At 43.3% G+C, this 21284-nt stretch overlaps 1 protein-coding gene and 1 pseudogene across 1 annotated transcript; one reads left to right on the top strand and one right to left on the bottom strand.

The window, feature by feature from the left end:
• Window positions 1-6919: 6919 nt before the first annotated feature.
• Window positions 6920-7427, bottom strand: LOC125533883 (histone H4-like; annotated as a pseudogene).
• A 9788-nt stretch (window positions 7428-17215) lies between these two features.
• LOC147986414 (uncharacterized) lies at window positions 17216-18204 on the top strand. The gene is made up of 2 exons (XM_087541999.1): window positions 17216-17778; window positions 17826-18204. The coding sequence occupies exons 1-2, from the start codon at window positions 17216-17218 to the stop codon at window positions 18202-18204; spliced, it is 942 nt and encodes a 313-aa protein (XP_087398125.1).
• Window positions 18205-21284: the final 3080 nt, after the last annotated feature.

The raw sequence follows: 21284 nt of genomic DNA on the forward strand, positions 1-21284 counted from the left end.
GAGCAACAAAACAACGCCTTCATGAAGGATACAACGCCAAGACACCGCCCCCGTCCGATCTAGTGAACCAGATCTGGGGTTTCCCCCGATACTCGTGTAGGGGCGCAGAGAAGAGTGACACTCTGTTTGTCTATGTATTCACACATGTCCTAAGTTTCTGATTAATACAATTCTAGCATGAATAATAAACATTTATCATGATATAAGGAAATATAAATAACAACTTTATTATTGCCTCTAGGGCATATTTCCTTCACTTCCAGTGCAACGAATCGGGTCGGTCGGATTGAACATCTATCAATCTCCGTACCAACTACATCCAGGAATGCCAATGCTCCCCAACTAACGATTGTTTGAACTGAATATTCAAGGGTATCGATTGAAATACTGTGCCCACGCAATCCTCCTTATGTTGCATAATATTATATAGGGTGGAGCATTGTATGGCTAGTCGTGTCTCCCCTAACTATGTATCCTATCAAAATCTGGTTGACATCCCATTGCCAACCAAGAATTTGACCCTACAAAAGAACAAATCTTTCGTTCGCATAAACCCCTTCCAGAATGGCGAGTCAGTTGGTCTCGCGGTGACCTGGGCTAGCGTTTTCGATTGTAAATACTTGTTGCGTAATATCTGTGCCCACATACCATCCGTCTCTGCTGATAACTTATATAGCCATTTACTCATAAGACATTTATTCTTAATTTCCAGGTTTTCAATGCCGAGACCACCCTGGTTCTTGGGTCGGCATATTATATCCCATCGTGCAAGGCGATATTCTTCTTAGTGCCATCTGACTGCCAGAAGAATCGAGATCGAAAAAAATCCAGTCTCTTCCGCACCCCCTTCGGAACCTCGAAGAAAGATAACACAAACATCGGCATACTAGCGAGTACTGAGTTAATAAGCACTAGCCGACCTTCATACGACAACAACTTTCCCTTCCAGCAGCTAAGCTTTTTTCAATTCGATCTTCGATGCATTTCCATTCTTTATTAGAGAGCTCGCGGTGATGAATTGGTATGCTCAAATAACTTTTTCTTCGTTAGATTGATTTCTTTTTCCAGATGCCAAATAAATTTGTATTAGATTGATCCCATCCAACGAAGAAAATCCAGCATATCCCTGTCGACGGCGGCGCTGCCAACCTACTTCGATAGCCGACTCATCGCCGAGCCAAACATGTCTACAGCCAGTCACGAGACGTCCGAGCGAACTACATCGAGCGCCTGAGTCTTCCCCGAGCCATCCCCACAAGCTTCATTGAGTAGACCGTGGGCTACAATGCCCACATACATGGCGTAGCCTCCCGGGATATGGGACGTGAAGAAACCAACATGTCAGGTATGTGCATGCATCAATATGAGCTTACACGTATGCGTCTACAAACGCACCGGCGGTTGCGATTGTGATCGATCAGATTTCCCGTCGTCAGCTGTGCCTCGAGTCGCTACATCGACTTCTTCAGTTTTTTTTAGATCATCAGGGGAGTTAGTTTCCCCCGGTTCCATTCAAAATAAATGAAACCCAGCCAGTTCCAACAACCATGCATGCCTCGAACGCATGTTCTGGAAGAGCGAAAAAAATTAAACAAGATAAAAGCAAAGGCCTGCGGCCTATTACAGGTTCAGAAATCCAACTTTCCCAACCCCGTGAACACTAAATCGATGAACACTACAACAGTGAGATCCGCATTCCTCCTGCATCAGCCAGCATCCTCATGTCTTCTGTAGCAAGCATCTTGCGGACCTCCTTGATATGCTCCACGAGTCCCCCCTTCATCTTCTTGAGGGGTTGAGTTGGTGTGCCAGGCCAGTCGAGAAGCGACGCAGGGCTTGAAATCACTTGGACCGCCTTTTTTGATGGTGGATCACTCGGCCTTGAAGAGTCTAGACTCTGGAACCCATCCTTGCAAGCCCCAAAATTAAGCTTGGGGTAGGAGGAGGCATGAGTGGCACCTCTAGTGCTCATCAAGTTCCTTTTCACTCCAAAGTCAATTGGAGTGAGTTTTTGAGTATGCAGGATATCCAATGTAGTATCCCCTGCATTTTCTCGAGCGAGTCCCTGGTGTACAGAATCATCCACCTCTTGAGGGTCCTCCAGATCAACCATCAGAGCTGTTTAACATCAGACCAAACTGCATTGTCAAAAACATGCTTATTTCTAGTTTTCCACAAGCTCCACAAGACACAAGCACAAAAGGCATTCAGTACTTCATGTTTCTTGTTAGCATGCCAAAATTTGGCAATGGAAAAGTAGCTAGATCCTACTTCTATGGAAAGAAACGAGGAGACTGCACCCCAGATGTATTTTGCAACCACACAGTCAAAAAATAAGTGATTTACAGTTCCCTGTTCAGAACAGAAAAGACAATCAGGGTTCCTATCTATCCCCCTTTTAAGAAAATTGTTCTTAGTCATAAGTTTATTATGCGCCAGGAGCCAGAGAAAAACCTGGATTCTGGGAGGCACAACAATGGACCAAACAGAAGGGATATAGACAGGTTTCACCCCTCTAAAATTAATTAAGGCATAAAGAGAGCTAGAAGAGTAGACCCCTTGGATTCATACTGCCAGACCATTGCATCATCATCTACTTTGAGCACAATCTCTTTTATGATTTGTTCAAGGCAGTACCACTCTTCCTTCATAGTAGGGGTAAATATCCTCCTAAAAGTAAGTTTAATGTTACTCCCATCCCAAACCTCAGATACTGTCACACAATGTTGGTGACAAATGGAGTATAAAGGCCAAAACTGAACAGAGAGTGGGGAGGTTCCAAACCAGATATCCTCCCAAAATCTAATCTTTCTACCATTTCTTACTACCCATCTATAGCCAAACTTAAGAGCTTTGGCAGCCCACATAACCCCTTGCCAAAAATTTGAGGAGGCATGTGGCCTACATGCAAATATATTAGGAGCATTCCTAATATACTTGTTGTCTACAATGGTTTTCCAGATTTTGCCCTCATCTTGGGCATATCTCTTGACCCAACTACCCAGTAAACACAGGTTAAGATCCCTGATGTTAGGGATCCCAAGTCCTCCATGTTCTTTCTTCATACAAACTAGGTGCCAGTTGGCCAGATGAAGTTTCCTGTTTCCCTCAAAGTCACTCCAAAGACAATGAGCTAGCTGACTGTTAATTAAATCTAGGGCCCATTTAGGAAACTTAAAAAAGGACAGCATATATATAGGAATACTAGCTAAACAAGCTTTAATGAGAGTTAGTCTAGCAGAGTAGGACAGTAGCTTCCCCCTCCAGCCAGCCATCCTCTTTAAAATCTTATCAATAAGAGGCTGGATATCTTCCCTCCTCAGTTTGTCATAGTGTAAAGGTATCCCTAGGTATTTTATTGGAAATGTACCAACAGTACACCCAAAGGTATTCATGAAGTTGGTTAGTTCTTCCTCCTCAACCCCGAAAGGAATGAGTTCACTTTTAGCATAATTGATTCTCATACCTGATACTCTCTCAAAGCAAGTCAAGATCATTTTCAGGTTAGCAGCTTTAGATTCATCTTTGTCAATGAAGATGATAGTGTCATCTGCATATTGCAGACATATCACTCCACCAGGGATAAGATCAGAACAAAGCCCTTTTATCAGGTTATGAGAAGCTGCTTTAATGAGCATTCTAGTTAGCACATCTACAACAATGTTTAAAAGTAAAGGAGATATAGGATCTCCTTGCCTTAGTCCTTTGTTGGTTACAAATAAGTCACTATCAACCCCATTGACTTTGACTCCCACAGAGCCCATGTGAGTAATTTGATAAATCCATTTGGTCCAAACAGGACCAAAGTTTCTTTTTTGGAGAATCTCCATCAAGAAATCTAGGTTAACCTTATCAAATGCTTTCTCATAATCTAGTTTAAGTACAAGATGTGAATTATCAGAGTGATAAGTAGAATGCAAAACTTCATGAGCTGTCACTACACTTTCAAGGATGAATCTCCCTTTTATGAAAGCTGACTGGTTGCTAGAAGTTAGGAAATTCATGGGAGTAGCAAGCCTATTAGTTAGAACATTGGTAAAAACTTTAAAAACACAACCTGAACAAATGGTGTCAGTCAGTGGAATAAGAGTGTGCGGGGTATTGTGCGCGTCCTCTTTTTCTCACAATTTGTTTGATAAAGCATGTTTTATTGACTCTTAGACAAGAGTAATGCTGCACATACATAGATTTATGGGGATTTTACACGCAGTTGGGTTTTGATTGGAGATCAAAAGGGAGAGGGGGCACCCCTTGAAAATCAGGAGGGGGGTTAGTTAGAAAGAAAGAATCTTAGTCAGCTGTAATTGCATGTAACTCTTTGTACGTTTAGCATTATTGCTTAGACAACATAGCAAAAGCATAACCACAAAGAGGATGGGTTTGAAAAGGTTCATTTTTGGTCTCTCAGTAGAGCAACTTGTGCAGTTTTTGTCACTCAACTTCAAAACCAGACAACTTTTTTGTGAAGCTAAACTACACAACTTGCACCTTAACTTTTCAAATCGGACAAGATTGGTCTCTCGACCCTGGTTTGAATGCTAACTCATTGTGGTTTCGACCAATTGCCGCACATGTGGCAATGTATCTCTTCCCTACTGAATGGTCTTCAAATGAGCCACACTTTCTTCTCTCTCCATTTTGCGGGTTGGAACTGAATGAGGCCGGACTGATGAGATGGAGGCAGCGCACCGTTGTGACATCAATGGTTGCGTAGGATACATCGCCTAGTACAGTGGAGATTTGATATGTTGTGTAGGATCCATGACTTCTCATATCTCTACTAGTGCATAAAGAAAACAAATCTTTCACATCCGTCATTTATGATGGCAATTGTGCTTCAAAGATGAGTATTGGTGTTGGGCCCAAGATTCAAATCTTCACAGTTCCATGCCAAACATTCTAACAAGGTGGCTTCGGGCGCCGCCCTTCTCTCTTAAGAGAAGTATTGGATCGCATTGGTGTTATTATGGTATTGTATACCTATCTCATTATATGCTAAAGTATCATACCACTCATAGTTTGGTTTCCTTTTCGTTTTTGCAAATATGAGTGTATTAGATCTCTATAAGACAATGTTTGCGTTATATCCCAAGCCTTCTTATCGAAAGACATGCTTTCATCCTTGCAAGAGTCCCTTTTGATCATATTCATATAGCTAGGATTTCAATGGGGCGAGTATCCTCGATTTGTGGAGCCTTTTGAACAGTTTTCAGGGAAGCCTACAATTCGCTACGCACCCTAGAGATGTCCTACAAAAAAATTCACATGTCCATGGATACCCCAGGCACCTGGTTTCCTTGAGTCCAACCACCCGGTCCCCTTTGCTCCGAGCACTCGGGGTACACGGGCCAATCGGCTATATAAGTGGGAGGGCATGGGGACTAGGGTTTCTTTCAACCCCAGTTGCACCCATGGCGTCCAAACCGCCGCATGTCGCCTCTTCCGCCGTCGTTGCCATCCGGTGACCCTCCAAGCCTCCGGACCTCCTCCCGACAACTTTTTCAACCCACTTGGCATCCTCGAGTACATCATTGATTCCATCATGTTTTTTGCTCAAATCTCCATTATCTTTGTATCTAGATGAGACTTTGTTAGGGTTGTATATCATAGGATTTCTCGTAGTGGATCTAGTTTTACATATGGTGTGGCCTCGTGGGTAGTCAATTTGCATCTCGATTTTTCAAGATCCGCTAATGAGATGCTAAAACTAGCGTTCCTTCGGATGCCTGGTTTGTGATGTCTGCGGCGATGGTGGGTTGGACGCGGATGGGTAGGAAGGTAGTCTTGTGAAAATTCAGCAAGAGCCAGTAGCGTTAGCAAACGATCCAGGATTTTTCTGAGTTGTGTGGCAGTGCTAGCAAAGGCGTGGGTGATGATGAGCGTATCATCGACATACTGAAGAATGGTGGGGAGGTTTTGATCTAGGGGGTGATGAAGTAGGTTGTTAATGTGGGCGTGAAAGATTAGGCGTTGCAAGATATCGGCGACGAGAATGAACCAAAAAGGGGGAAAGGGGGTCGCCTTGTTTGTGAACGTTTTTACAATTTATCAATACAAAATATATTTTTAGTAAAGAACATACTTATTGACTGTAGCAAAGTTATATTTTAATGGAAAATTCAAAAAAGGATAGCTGTCAGCAAGGCTTATGGAAATTGAACATCCGACCTCTTCCCAAGTGGTACTAATGTTGCAGGAAAAGAATAGTGACAGAAACAAATTTGACAAAAGTTGTGTCAGCGTGGATACGAGACTATGAGTTAACAATGGAAATGCATGGATACACATACAAAATAATGCTTTAATGTCAGCAGCATAAGACAAAAAACTTTTAGTGACTGGATGACAACTAGTTTTGCTAATATTATCGGTTAATAGGACAATATGTGAGAATTAGAGGTCATGAAACTAGCCCTTTGAATACAAAAGTTTCTAGAGAAGATATAGCTTCCTCCCCACCCTTGATGCAAATCGATACTGAGATGTAGAGCATGGTGCAGAGCAGTAATGAAATCAGCAGAACTTGGCCATTTCTACATCTTGCAGCAGCTTGTAGTTGCTGGGAGTCTTCGGGTAGGGGCATGACCGCATGACAGATTCTACATCTAGGGGCATGTCACAGAGCCTGAGTGGATGGATTTCATCTAAGATTGCATCTCTTCTGCAGATTGCAACTGGTGTCAAATACACAAACAAATAAAAGGATGATTCAGTATAGATACGTGACCTAAAATGAGAAGCAACGAGTTTCAAATACTTAAACAGACAAAAAACTGATTCAGTACAGCTATAGGATCAAGACTGGCAAGCAACGAGTGACATATATGCAAACAATTGAAACACTGATTCAGTGCAGCTATACGATCTAAACAGAGAAATCAAGACACAATTCAGCAGTGAAGCATTTCACCAGGATTCAGAATCGAACTGATTGCATTGAACAGAACAAGGTATTACACAGACTACTGAACCCAAGACAGAATACAACGGCGCATGCCAAATCAGTAAATCCATCCACCACAACACATATCACATAGAGCAAACGAGGAAGTTGCTCCACCACACGAATCTAGCCTCCGAAGCCGTAGAGGGTGCGGCCCTGGCGCTTGAGCGCGTAGACGACATCCATGGCGGTGACGGTCTTGCGACGGGCGTGCTCGATGTAGGTGACGGCGTCATGGATGATGTTCTCGAGGAAGATCTTGAGGACGCCGCGGGTCTCCTCGTAGATGAGGCCGGAGATGCGCTTCATGCTGCCCCTCCTGGCTAGCCTCCGGATCACTGGCTTGGTGATGCCCTAGATGTTGTCGCCGAGGACCTTCCTGTGCCGCTTGGTGCCACCCTTGCCCAGCCCCTTGCCGCGCCCAGACATCGCCGCTCCTCTCCGAGGTAGTGTGACTAGGGGAGCTGCTTTGGAGGGAGTCTGATGCTTGCGATGGGACCGGGGATTTGAGGGTGGGGGGGTTGGTTTATATGTGGAGGATTTAGGAGGGAACTGAAAGATTTTGGGGACTTTGGGGGCGGGAGGGAGGTGCTTTGCTGGGTCGATCCGCGAGACGATGGAGATGAGACGTTGGATTAGGATCAAAAGGGTGAGATGAGCTCGGAGGGTGCTAGTGTGGATCCATGACGTGGCGCCGGATGTGAGGTCAGGGCGGTTGTTTTATAGTATTAGTATAAGGCTAATTAGGCGATTAGGGCATGTACAAAGGTGATACGTCTCCAACGTATCTATAATTTTTGATTGCTCCATGCTATATTATCTACTATTTTGGACTATATTGGGCTTTATTTTCCACTTTTATATTATTTTTGGGACTAACCTATTAACCGGAGGCCCAGCCCAGAATTGCTGTTTTTTGCCTATTTCAGTGTTTCGAAGAAACATAATATCAAACGGAGTCCAAACAGAAAAATCCTTTTTGGAACGTGATTTTGTTCTCAGATAAGACCCAGGAGACTTGGACCCTACTCCAAGAAGTACCGGAGGCGGTCACGAGGGTAGGGGGCGCCCCCCCTACAGGGCGCGCCCCCTGCCTCGTGGGCCCCTCGGTTCTCCACCAATGTACTCCTTCCTCCTATATATACCCACGTACCCACGTACCCCCAAACGATCAGAGGAGGAGCCAAAAACCTAATTCCACCGCCGCAACTTTCTGTATCCACGAGATCCCATATTGGGGCATGTTCCGGAGCTCCGCCGGAGAGGGCCGTCATCACGGAGGGCTTCTACATCATCATAGCCCTTCCGATGAAGTGTGAGTAGTTTACCTCAGACCTTCGGGTCCATAGTTAGTAGCTAGATGGCTTCTTCTCTCTTTTTGGATCTCAATACAATGTTCTCCCCCTCTCTCGTGGAGATCTATTCGATGTAATCTTCTTCTTTTGCGGTGTGTTTGTTGAGACCGATGAATTGTGGGTTTATGATCAAGTCTATCTATGAACAATATTTGAATCTTCTCTGAATTCTTTTATGCATGATTGGTTATCTTTGCAAGTCTCTTTAAATTATCCGTTTGGTTTGGCCAACTAGATTGGTAGTTCTTGCCATGGGAGAAGTGCTTAGCTTTGGGTTTGATCTTGCGGTGTTCTTTCCCAGTGACAGAAGGGGCAGCAAGACATGTATTGTATCGTTGCCATCAAGGATAACAAGATGGGGTTTATTTCATAGTGCATGAATTTATCTCTCTACATCATGTCATCTTGCTTAAAGCGTTACTCTGTTTTTAACTTAATACTCTAGATGCATGCTGGATAGCGGTCGATGAGTGGAGTAATAGTAGTAGATGCAGAATAGTTTCGATCTACTTGTCACGAACATGATGCCTATATACATGATCATGCCTAGATATTCTCATAACTATGCTCAATTCTGTCAATTGCTCAATAGTAATTTGTTCACCCACCTTAGAAAACTTATGCTCTCGAGAGAAGCCACTAGTGAAACCTATGGCCCCCGGGTCTATTCTTATCATATCAATCTCCATCACTTTAATCTTGTTTTGTTTTTACTTTGCCTTTTACTTTTCACTTTGCATCTTTATATCAAAAATACCAAAAATATTATCTATCGGATCTCACTTCCGTAAGTGACCGTGAAGGGATTGACAACCCCTAATCGCGTTGGTTGCGTTGAGCTCTTTGTGTTGTGTAGGTACGAGGGACTTGCGCGTGGCCTCCTACTGGATTGATACCTTGGTTGTCAGGAAATACTTACGCTACTCTGCTGCATCATCCCTTCCTCTTCAGGGAAAACCAACGCAAGATCAAGACATAGCAAGAAGGATTTCTGGTGCCGTTGCCGGGGAGTCTACGCAAAAAGTCAACATACCAAGTACCCATCACAATCCCTATCTCCCGCATTACATTAGTTGCCATTTGCCTCTCGTTTTCCTCTCCCCCACTTCACCCTTGCCGTTTTATTCACCCTCTCTTTCTTCTTCCCCTTATCCTTCTCCGTTTGCCTTTTTCTCGCCTGCCTTCCCATTGCCATGGCCAAATCAAAAAGAACAAAGGGTCCTTTCCAAGGTCTTAGTACCCTGGATGATCCCTCTATCCTCTCTAAACTCAGAAATAATGATGCTATTGAGAGACCCACCGGGGTCACCAATGAGAGTTTAAATAATCTTGATGAAGATGACTCTGGAATTTTTTGCTATTTAATTGATGAGTCTTTAAAAGATGCTTGGGATAGGTTATTAAGGATTAGGGCTAGCTATATACCACAATATCAAATTGAGGTTTACTTAAAAGGTTTTTATGTCGGATTACCTACCTCTTTTAAACAAGTGCTAGATTCTATTTTTGAAGAGGGTTTTCTTGAAGGGGATGCTATAGATACTTAAGAAAGGATGAAAACTATATTTGGGCACACCATGAATGATAAAGTTGAATCTACCACCCTCTTATGCTTCTATCAAAACGAAATTATCAAAGAGATGAAATCTAGTATAGATGCAAATTTCCATAACGTGCTTAATCTTACTTCATCCATTAATGTCCATGTGCTTTCCCAAAATAGGAGAATAAATACCATAGAAAGGAAATTTGATCTTTTCTTTCCTAATGCCAAAGATGGCAATACCTAGATCTATCCTCGCTTTTATGCCTAGCTAGGGGCGTTAAACGATATCGCTTGTTGGGAGGCAACCCAATTTTATTTTTTGTTTTTTGTGTTTCTTCTGTTCGGGAATAAATAACCCATCTACCCTCTGTTTGGATGTGGTTTTGTGTTTTAATTAGTGTTTGTGCCAAGCTAGACCTATTGGATCTTCTTGGATGATAGTTATTTGATCTTGCTGTGATTTCCAGAAACTTTCCGTTCAGTGCCCGAATTACTAAAAATCATCAGAACGTGATAAAATACTGATTCCAATTGCTGCTGATCAATAAACAAATTATCTAGGTCGTCTAAGTTTGGTAGATGTTTTGGAGTTCCAGAAGTTTGCGTTAGTTACAGATTACTGCAGACTTTTCTGTTTTTGACAGATTCTGTTTTTCGTGTGTTGTTTGCTTATTTTGATGAATCTATGGTTAGTAAAATAGTTTATAATCCATAGAGAAGTTGGAATACAGTAGGTTTAACACCAAAATAAATAAAGAATGAGTTCATTACAGTACCTTGAAGTGGTTTTATGTTTTCTTTCTCTAACGGAGCTCAGGAGATTTCTATTGAGTTTTGTGTTGTGAAGTTTTCAAGTTTTGGGTGAGTTCTTTTGATGGATTATGGAACAAGGAGTGGCAAGATCCTAAGCTTGGGTATGCCCATGGCACCCCCAATATAATCCAAGGACACCAAAAAGTCAAAGCTTGGGGATGCCCCGGAAGGCATCCCCTCTTTCGTCCACTTCCATCGGTAATTTACTTGGAGCTATATTTTTATTCACCAAAATGATATGTGTCTTGCTTGGAGCGTCTTGTATTATTTGTGTCTTTGTTTGTTAGTATGCTACAATCATCCTTGCTGTACACACCTTTTGAGAGAGCCATACTTGAATTAAAATTTGATAGAATACTCTATGTGCTTCACTTAAATCTTTTGAGCTATGTAGTTTTGCTCTACGTGCTTCACTTATATCTTTTGAGCGTTATAATTTTGCTCTATGTGCTTCACTTAGATCTTTTAGAGCATGGTGGTGGTTTGTTTTAAAGAAACTATTGATCTCTCATGCTTCACTTAAATTATTTTGAGAGTCTTAATTGCATGGTAATTTGCTTAATATAAATATGCTTGGTGTTCAAGATATGTGAAATTTTCTTTTGAGTGCGTTGAATACTAAGAGAAGATTAAAGCACGATAATTGTTTTGAGATATGGAGGTGATAATATTAGAGTTATGCTAGTTTAGTAGTTGTGAATTTAAAGAATACTTGTGTTAAAGTTTGTGATTCCCGTAGCATGCACGTATGGTGAACCGTTATGTGATGAAGTCGGAGCATAATTTATTTATTGATTGTCTTCCTTGTGAGTGGAGGTCGGGGACGAGCGATGGTATTTTCCTACCAATCTATCCCCCTAGGAGCATGCGCGTAATACTTTGCTTTGATAACTTCTAGATTTTTGCAATAAGTATATGAGTTCTTTATGACTAATGTTGAGTCCATGGATTATATGCACTTTTTCCCATCCTTCCACCATTGCTAGCCTCTCTAATACCGCGCACCTTTCGCCGGTATCATACACCCACCATATACCTTCCTCAAAACAGCCACCATACCTACCTATCATGGCATTTCCATAGCCATTCTGAGATATATTGTCATGCAACTTTCCACCGTTCCGTTTATTATGACACCCTCCATCATTGTCATATAGCTAGCATGATCATGTAGTTGGCATCGTATTTGTGGCAAAGCCACCATTCATAATTCTTTCATACATGTCACTCTTGATTCATTACATATCCCGGTACACCGCCGGAGGCATTCATATAGAGTCATATTTGTTCTAAGTATCGAGTTGTAATTGTTGAGTTGTAAGAAAAATAAAAGTGTGATGATCATCATTTTCTAGAGCATTGTCCCAAGTGAGGAAAGGATGATGGAGACTATGATTCCCCCATAAGTCGGGATGAGACTCCGGATGAAAAAAAGAGGCCATAAAAAAAGAAGAGAAAAGGCCCAAATAAAAAAATGAGAGAAAAAGAGAGAAGGGACAATGTTACTATCATTTTACCACACTTGTGCTTCAAAGTAGCACCATGATCTTCATGATAGAGAGTCTCTCGTTATGTCACTTTCATATACTAGTGGGAATTTTTCATTATAGAACTTGACTTGTATATTCCAATGATGGGCTTCCTCAAATTGCCCTAGGTCTTCGTGAGCAAGCGAGTTGGATGCACACCCACTTAGTTTCTTTTGATAAGCTTTCATATACTTATAGCTCTAGTGCATCCGTTGCATGGCAATCCCTACTCACTCACATTGATATATATTGATGGGCCTCTCCATAGCCCGTTGATACGCCTAGTTGATGTGAGACTATCTTCCCCTCTTTTTGTCTTCTCCACAATCACCCTTCTATTCCACATAGTGCTATGTCCATGGCTCACGCTCATGTATTGTGTGAAGATTGAAAAAGTTTTGAAAAAGTTAGAGTATGAAACAATTGCTTGGCTTGTCATCGGGGTTGTGTATGATTTAAATACTTTGTGTGGTGAAGATAGAGCATAGCCAAACTATATGATTTTGTAGGGATAACTTTCTTTGGCCATGTTATTTTGAGAAGACATAATTACTTTATTAGTATGCTTGAAGTGTTATTATTCTTTATGTCAATATGAACTTTTGTCTTGAATCTTTCTAATCTGAATATCCATACCACAATTAAGAAATTTTGCATTGAAATTATGCCAAGTAGAACTCCGCATCAAAAATTCTCTTTTTATCATTTACCTACTCGAGGACGAGCAGGAATTAAGCTTGGGGATGCCTGATACGTCTCCAACGTATCTATAATTTTTGATTGCTCCATCCTATATTATCTACTGTTTTGGACTATATTGGGCTTTATTTTCCACTTTTATATTATTTTTGGGACTAACCTATTAACCGGAGGCCCAGCCCAGAATTGTTGTTTTTTGCCTATTTCAGTGTTTCAAAGAAACATAATATCAAACGGAGTCCAAACAGAAAAATCCTTTTTGGAACATGATTTTGTTCTCGGATAAGACCCAGGAGACTTGGACCCTACTCCAAGAAGTACCGGAGGCGGTCACGAGGGTAGGGGGCGCGCCCCCTGCCTCGTGGGCCCCTTGGTGCTCCACCGACGTACTCCTTCCTCCTATATATACCCACGTACCCCCAAACGATCAGAGGAGGAGCCAAAAACCTAATTCCACTGTCGCAACTTTCTGTATCCACGAGATCCCATATTGGGGCCTGTTCCGGAGCTCCGCCGGAGAGGGCCGTCATCGCGGAGGGCTTCTACATCATCATAGCCCCTCCGATGAAGTGTGAGTAGTTTACCTCAGACCTTCGGGTCCATAGTTAGTAGCTAGATGGCTTCTTCTCTCTTTTTGGATCTCAATACAATGTTCTCCCCCTCTCTCGTGGAGATCTATTCGATGTAATCTTCTTCTTTTGCGGTGTGTTTGTTGAGACCGATGAATTGTGGGTTTATGATCAAGTCTATCTATGAAGAATATTTGAATCTTCTCTGAATTCTTTTATGCATGATTGGTTATCTTTGCAAGTCTCTTCGAATTATCCGTTTGGTTTGGCCAACTAGATTGGTAGTTCTTGCCATGGGAGAAGTGCTTAGCTTTGGGTTTGATCTTGCGGTGTTCTTTCCCAGTGACAGAAGGGGCAGCAAGACATGTATTGTATTGTTGCCATCAAGGATAACAAGATGGGGTTTATTTCATAGTGCATGAATTTATCTCTCTACATCATGTCATCTTGCTTAAAGCGTTACTCTGTTTTTAACTTAATACTCTAGATGCATGCTGGATAGCGGTCGATGAGTGGAGTAATAGTAGAAGATGCAGAATAGTTTCGATCTACTTGTCACGAATATGATGCCTATATACATGATCATGCCTAGATATTCTCATAACTATGCTCAATTCTGTCAATTGCTCAATAGTAATTTGTTCACCCACCGTAGAAAACTTATGCTCTCGAGAGAAGCCACTAGTGAAACCTATGGCCCCCGGGTCTATTCTCATCATATCAATCTCCATCACTTTAATCTTGTTTTGTTTTTACTTTGCCTTTTACTTTTCACTTTGCATCTTTATATCAAAAATACCAAAAATATTATCTATCGGATCTCACTTCCGTAAGTGACCGTGAAGGGATTGGCAACCCCTAATCGCGTTGGTTGCGTTGATCTCTTTGTGTTGTGTAGGTACGAGGGACTTGCGTGTGGCCTCCTACTGGATTTATACCTTGGTTTTCTCAAAAACTGAGGGAAATACTTATGCTACTCTGCTGCATCATCCCTTCCTCTTTGGGGAAAACCAACGCAAGCTCAAGATGTAGCAAAAGGAAGCATCACCTTGGTGATGCCTTGTCTCTTCAACCTAGATAAATTTGAATGGAGCTATGGTTTGTGCCACGATCACTCAACAAAGGCTACTTTCTTGATGTCAGCTTGCTGATGCCTCACATCACCTACTTATTTTCTCTCTCTCTCTCACCTGCTTGTCAACACATGCAATCACCAACCTGTGGTCCTGAACTGAGCAGAGCAACAAAGCTCACACTGTGTTGCCTAAACGGCTGCCTCTCTCCTTTTGTCAGGGAGGAGGCGAGCTCCTCTGCAGGAGTCCGTCTCTCTCTGCAAGCAGCACGTTTGGCGGACGTGGCGTTTCAGCAGGTTGATGTGTCGCCTGGGGCATTGATACGTCTCCAATGTATCTATAATTTTTGATTGTTCCATGCTATATTATATTCTGTTTTGGGCATTATTGGGATTTATTATACACTTTTATATTATTTTTGGGACTAACCTATTAACTGCAGGCCCAACCCAGAATTGTTTTTTTGCCTATTTTAGGGTTTCGCATGAAAAGAATATCAAATGGAGTCCAAACAGAATGAAACCTTCGGGGACGTGATTTTCGAAACGAACATGATCCAGAGGACTTGGACCCTACGTCAAGCAATCAACAGGGAGGCCACGAGGTAGGGGCACGCCTACCTCCCCCCAGGCGCGCCCTCCACCCTCGTGGGCCCCCAATTGCTCCACCGACGTAATCCCTCCTGCTATATATACCCACGTACCCCCAAACTACCTGATACGGAGCCAAAACCCTAATTCCACCGCCGTAACTTTCTGTATCCAGAAGATCTCATCTTGGGGCCTGTTCCGGAGCTCCGCCGGAGTGGGCATCAATCACAGAGGGCTTCTACATCAACACCATAGCCTCTCGGATGAAGTGTGAGTAGTTTACTTCAGACCTCGGGTCCGTAGTTATTAGCTAGATGACTTCTTCTCTCTTTTTGGATCTCAATACAATGTTCTCCCCCTCTCTCGTGGAGATCTATTCGATGTAATCTTCTTTTGCGGTGTGTTTGTTGAGACCGATGAATTGTGGGTTTATGATGAAGTTTATCTATGAACAATATTTGAATCTTCTCTGAATTCTTTTATGTATGATTGCTTATCTGTGCAAGTCTCTTCGAATTATCAGTTTGGTTTGGCCTACTAGATTGATCTTTCTTGCAATGGGAGAAGTGCTTAGCTTTGGGTTCAATCTTGCGGTGTCCTTTCCCAGTGATAGTAGGGGCAGCAAGGCACATATTGTATTGTCGCCATCGAGGATAGAAAGATGGGGTTTATATCATATTGCTTTAGTTTATCCCTCTACATCATGTCATCTTGCTTAAAGCGTTACTCTGTTCTCTTGAACTTAATACTCTAGATGCATGCTGGATAGCGGTCGATGTGTGGAGTAATAGTAGTAGATGCAGGCAGGAGTCGGTCTACTTGTCTCGGACGTGATGCCTATATACATGATCATTCCTAGATATTCTCATAACTATGCTCAATTATGTTAATTGCTCAACAGTAATTTGTTCACCCACCGTAATACTTATGCTCTCGAGAGAAGCCACTAGTGAAACCTATGGCCCCGGGTCTATTTTCCATCATATTAATCTTCCAATACTTAGTTATTTTTTATTGCTTTCTATTTTACTTTGCATCTTTATCATAAAAATACCAAAAATATTATCTTATCATATCTATCAGATCTCACTCTCGTAAGTGACCGTGTAGGGATTGACAACCCCTTATCGCGTTAGTTGCGAGGATTTATTTGTTTGTGTAGGTGCAAGGGACTTGTGCGTGGCCTCCTAATGGATTGATACCTTGGTTCTCAAAAACTGAGGGAAATACTTACACTGCTTTACTGCATCACCCTTTCCTCTTCAAGGGAAAACCAACGCAGTGCTCAAGAGGTAGCGGGCATTTATCCAGCCTGGGTCGTTGGCCATGCCCTTAGTAGATTTATTAGAATATCCCAACTGGTCGTTGGAATGCTGGCGTTGTCCAGACGTGGTACCTAGCGAACAGTCATCGTGTCTTTCTAAACCGTCGTCGTGTCTTTCCGAATCGACGCGAACACTGTAACCGACTTGTACTTGCTACTGTTCAGGAGATATAAAACCTACAGTCATTATCAATGAAAGCACTCATTTAGTTCAATCTTTCTTTTCTTCTCATGTTATCATGCATGAATCACTCTAGTACAGAGAGAATAGGCCAAGAAGAAGAAAGGTGAGAACAATGGCATTGTTGCCAGACCTTGCTTTTGCCTTCGCTAGGTTCGTGGACAGGGAGCATCGTCGTTTCTGTCTTCCTCGCTGGAGTTTTGATCTGGTTGTTGTTCATTGTCGAAACTATGGACGCCGCCATCAACGTTGCATGAACAGGAACGGTGGCCTCTGCCACCGCAGTGCACCATATCGTGCTCATCTTCATCGCTACGGTCCTGGTGGTGGCCTCCTTCGCCGCCATGCCCATCGCCAGCGCCTCCACAATGGTCTCCGCTGGGTGCACCGGAGCAACTCCCCTGGAGCGCCAGGACTGAGTACCAGGGCGAATGTGCCCAGGGAAGAGGTTCTGGTCATGCCCCAAGAGGCTGCTTCCGCTCCAAACGATATCGACGAACAGGTTGATGTTGTGCCGAACATAGCTGCAAGGGTCGGGATCGAGTACGAGGATGAGGCCTCTGCCTCCAACATCACAACGGATCACAACAGATATGGAGTGGATTCTTGCTGGACCAAGCGTCGGATGGCTCGTCGATGACCCAGATCGCTACTTATCTGACGAGGAACTCACAGCGCCGCCTCCGCTGATGTACTATTACCCAGGCTACGAGTACGGATCGGGCCTCCCGTCCCTGACGCCATCTGACGAGGACCCGGAGCACTTCAACCTACCAGGCTATGATCCACTACCAGAGTTCTCCTCACCGCATGTTGCAGTCCCCCTGGACGCACTCAAGCCCAGGCTCGTCATCAACCTCCTGCCGAAGGTGAAGATAGAGGAGATCAAGGCCGTTGCGCCAACGCCCGCTCTCCCAGCGCGCCGCGACCTCAACCTCCCGACGCTGGAAGTGGGGGAGGAGGAGCACCAGGAAGCACTGCCGCCGTCCGCACATCCGACGCCCTCGCCGGAAGCCTGTGTGCTACTCTGCCACTTCGCATCAGCCATGGCTGCCCGCCCTGCTGGAATCCGCGCCGACACTTGGTTGCCTGAGGCACTCGGTCTCACCGGCCATGTCGCGGACCTCCCTGAATGGGTGTCATGCCTCTCCTTGAAGTACATGCTAATGCTCATTTTACTAGTAAATTCGGAAATTGTAAAAGAAACTTCGGAAAATTCAAGGGAAAATGGAAAAAGAACAATGGTCAGAAGACCAATGGTCAAATTAAGGGGAAAGGTCATTTCAAGAAAAATGATCAAAATGACTACTCTCAAACTTGTCAAAGGTGTGGATGCATGAATCATCGTACTAATCAATGTCGAATTCCCAAGCACCTTGTGGATCTGTACATGAAATATGGTGGAAAAGGCAAAGAAGTTCATGGAAATAAAGCTGAAGCTCACTTCAACGCCATTCAAGATAACCCTCAAGTTGGTCCTTCTCAAAGCGCTATTCAAGTATACAAGCCAAAGGACAATATCATCCTCGATGAAGACATGCTTGTGGATTACACCCGAGATGTTTTTGGAGACCTTAGTTAATCTCCATAAAAGTTGATGTCACTTAGCTATTTACAAACTACAAGATGTTATATATTGGATAACAATAAGTAGAATAAAGTCTTTCAGACTATGTATATTGTATTATGTGAATCAGACATAATATTGTAATGAATTTATATTTAATATTGTAATATAAATATTGTGTATGTAATTTGATGAATATATGAATAGAAGTATATTTATTCTAAAATATTCCCTTTCTATCTATAGAATTTTTACGGGAACAATCTGATGGAAGAAGAGTTATGTTTAGTGGATAGTGCTACCACTAACACAATTTTAAGGGAAGCAAAATATTTCCAAACTCTTACTGGAATAGGTATGATGAGAAAAATTATAAGTAATTTTGTTGGTCATAATTTACCAATTAAAATATTTCCCAAATCATCAGATTTTGTATGCACCGCCAGTGATACCGGAAAATTAATTATTAAGCCATCTTACCTTAAAGTTAAAAATGAGTCACTTAATTTTCTTGAAAGAATTCAAGGAGATATATGTGGTCCAATACAACCTCTATCTGGACCATTTAGGTACTTCATGGTGCTAATCGATGCATCTACTAGATGGTCACATGTGTGTCTATTATCCACACGTAACCATGCTTTTGCCAAATTAATTGCTCAAATTATCAAATTGAGAGTGAATCATCCCGAACACATGATAAAAAACAATAAGAATGGACAATGCTGCTGAATTCAGGTCACGCGCGTTTAATGATTATTGCATGGCTTTAGGAATCCATCTAGAACATTCAGTACCCTATGTTCACACTCAAAATGGAATGGTTGAATCTTTAATCAAAAGAGTAAAATTAATTGCTAGACCATTATTACAGAATTCCAATTTACCAACCTCATGTTGGAGACATGCGGCTTTACACGCCGCAGATCGGATACAAGTCAGACCAACTATATATCATGAAACCTCCCCATTTCAAATAGTACGTGGCAATCAGCCAAGTATTTCCCATCTGCGAAAATTCGGTTGCGTTGTATACGTACCGATATCAGCACCGCAGCGTACCTCTATGGGCCCCATAGAAAATTAGGAATCTATATGGGATATATTTCTCCGTCAATTGTAAAATATTTAGAACCCCTAACAGGGGACCTGTTCACAACCCGGTACGCTGATTCAATTTTTGATGAGGACCATCTCCCGACATTAGGGGGAGAAACAAACCACAAAGAATGTTAGGAAATAGATTGGAATCTTACAGGCATTTAATACGTCTCCGGCGTATCTATAATTTTTGATTGTTTCATGTCAATATTATACAACTTTTACATACTTTTGGCAACATTTTATATGATTTATTGGACTAATCTATTGATTCAGTGCCCAGTATCAGTTCCTGTTTTCTGCATGTTTTTTGTATCACAGAGTATCCATATCAAATGACGTCCAAATGCAATAAAATTTTACTGAGAATTATTTTGGAATATATTTGATTTTGGGGAGTTGGAATCACCGTAAACGGAGGCCCACACAGCCCACAAGACACCAGGGCACGTCAGAGGCCCCTGGCGCGTGGTGGTGGGTTGTGCCCTCCTCAAACATCGGTTGGAGCTCTACTTCAGGTGCAAGGAAGCTTATATCCGGAAAAAATCGTGTTAAAATCTCAGCGCAATCGGAGTTACGGATCTCCCAGAATATAAGAAACGGTTTTCGGATAGATCTGGGAACGAGAAACAGAAGAGAACAGAGAGGGAGATCCAATCACGAAGGGGCTCCCGCCCCTCCACCTCCATGGAGGCCATGGACCAGAGGGGGAACTCTCCTCCCATCTAGGGGGGAGGCCAAGGAAGAAGAAGAAGGAGGGGGGCTCTCTCCCCCTCTCTACCGGTGGCGCCAGAACGCCGCCGGGGCAAGGATCGTGACGGCGATCTACATCAACAATCTTGCTACCGTCAACACCAACAACCTCCCCCTCTATGCAGCGGTGTAACATCCCTTCTCCCCGTTGTAATCTCTACTTAAACATGGTTGAGGGAGTCCTGGATTAGGGGGTCTCCGGACAGCCGGACTATATCCTTTGGCCGGACTGTTGGACTATGAGGACACAAGATTGAAGACTTCGTCCCGTGTCCGGATGGGACTCTCCTTGGCATGGAAGGCAAGCTTGGCAATACGGATATGTAGATCTCCTCCCTTGTAACCGACTCTGTGTAACCCTAGCCCCCTCCGGTGTCTGTATAAACCGGAGGGTTTAGTCCGTAGGGTAACAACAATCATACCATAGGCTAGCTTCTAGGGTTTAGCCTCTACGATCTTGTGGTAGATCAACTCTTGTAATACTCATATCATCAATATCAATCAAGTAGGACGTAGGGTATTACCTCCATCAAGAGGGTCCGAACCTGGGTAAACATCATGTCCCCTGCCTCCTGTTACCATCCGCCTTAGACGCACAGTTCGGGACCCCCTACCCGAGATCCGCCGGTTTTGACACTGACATTGGTGCTTTCATTGAGAGTTCCACTATGCCGTCACCGTAAGGCTTGATGGATCCTTCGATCATCGGTAATGATGTGGTCCAGGGTGAGGTTTTCCTCCCCGGACAGATCTTCGTATTCGGCGGCTTCGCACTGTGGGCCAACTCGCTTGGCCATCTGGAGCAGATCGAGAGCTACGCCCCTGGCCATCAGGTCAGGTTCGGAAACTTAAACTACACTGTCGACATCCGTGGGGACTTGATCTTCGACGGATTCGAGCCCACGTCAGGTGCGCCACACGATCACGACGAGCATGACATAACTCTGTCGTCGAACATTGTTCGGGAGATCACACCTACAACTACTCCGACCCTTAATACGGAGAAAATTGCGCCATCCAAGGACGGGTGGATAGACCCCGCCATGGAGGCCGCACTCTCAGTGGCGATAGAGCCGGATACTGACTTCACCCCTTACGTGAGCCGTGTTGCCGAACCACTGGATTCGTCTCCGGCCACGGGCTCCGAGCCGCGTGCGTCCATGCCTATCGAATCCGATTGGGCGCCGATCATGGAGTTCACCTCCACGGATATCTTTCAACACTCACCTTTCGGCGACGTG

The sequence above is a fragment of the Triticum urartu genome, chromosome 2A, assembly GCF_056163025.1.
Source record: "Triticum urartu cultivar PI428250 chromosome 2A, HENAU_Tu73, whole genome shotgun sequence".
NCBI classification, from domain to species: Eukaryota; Viridiplantae; Streptophyta; class Magnoliopsida; order Poales; family Poaceae; genus Triticum; species Triticum urartu.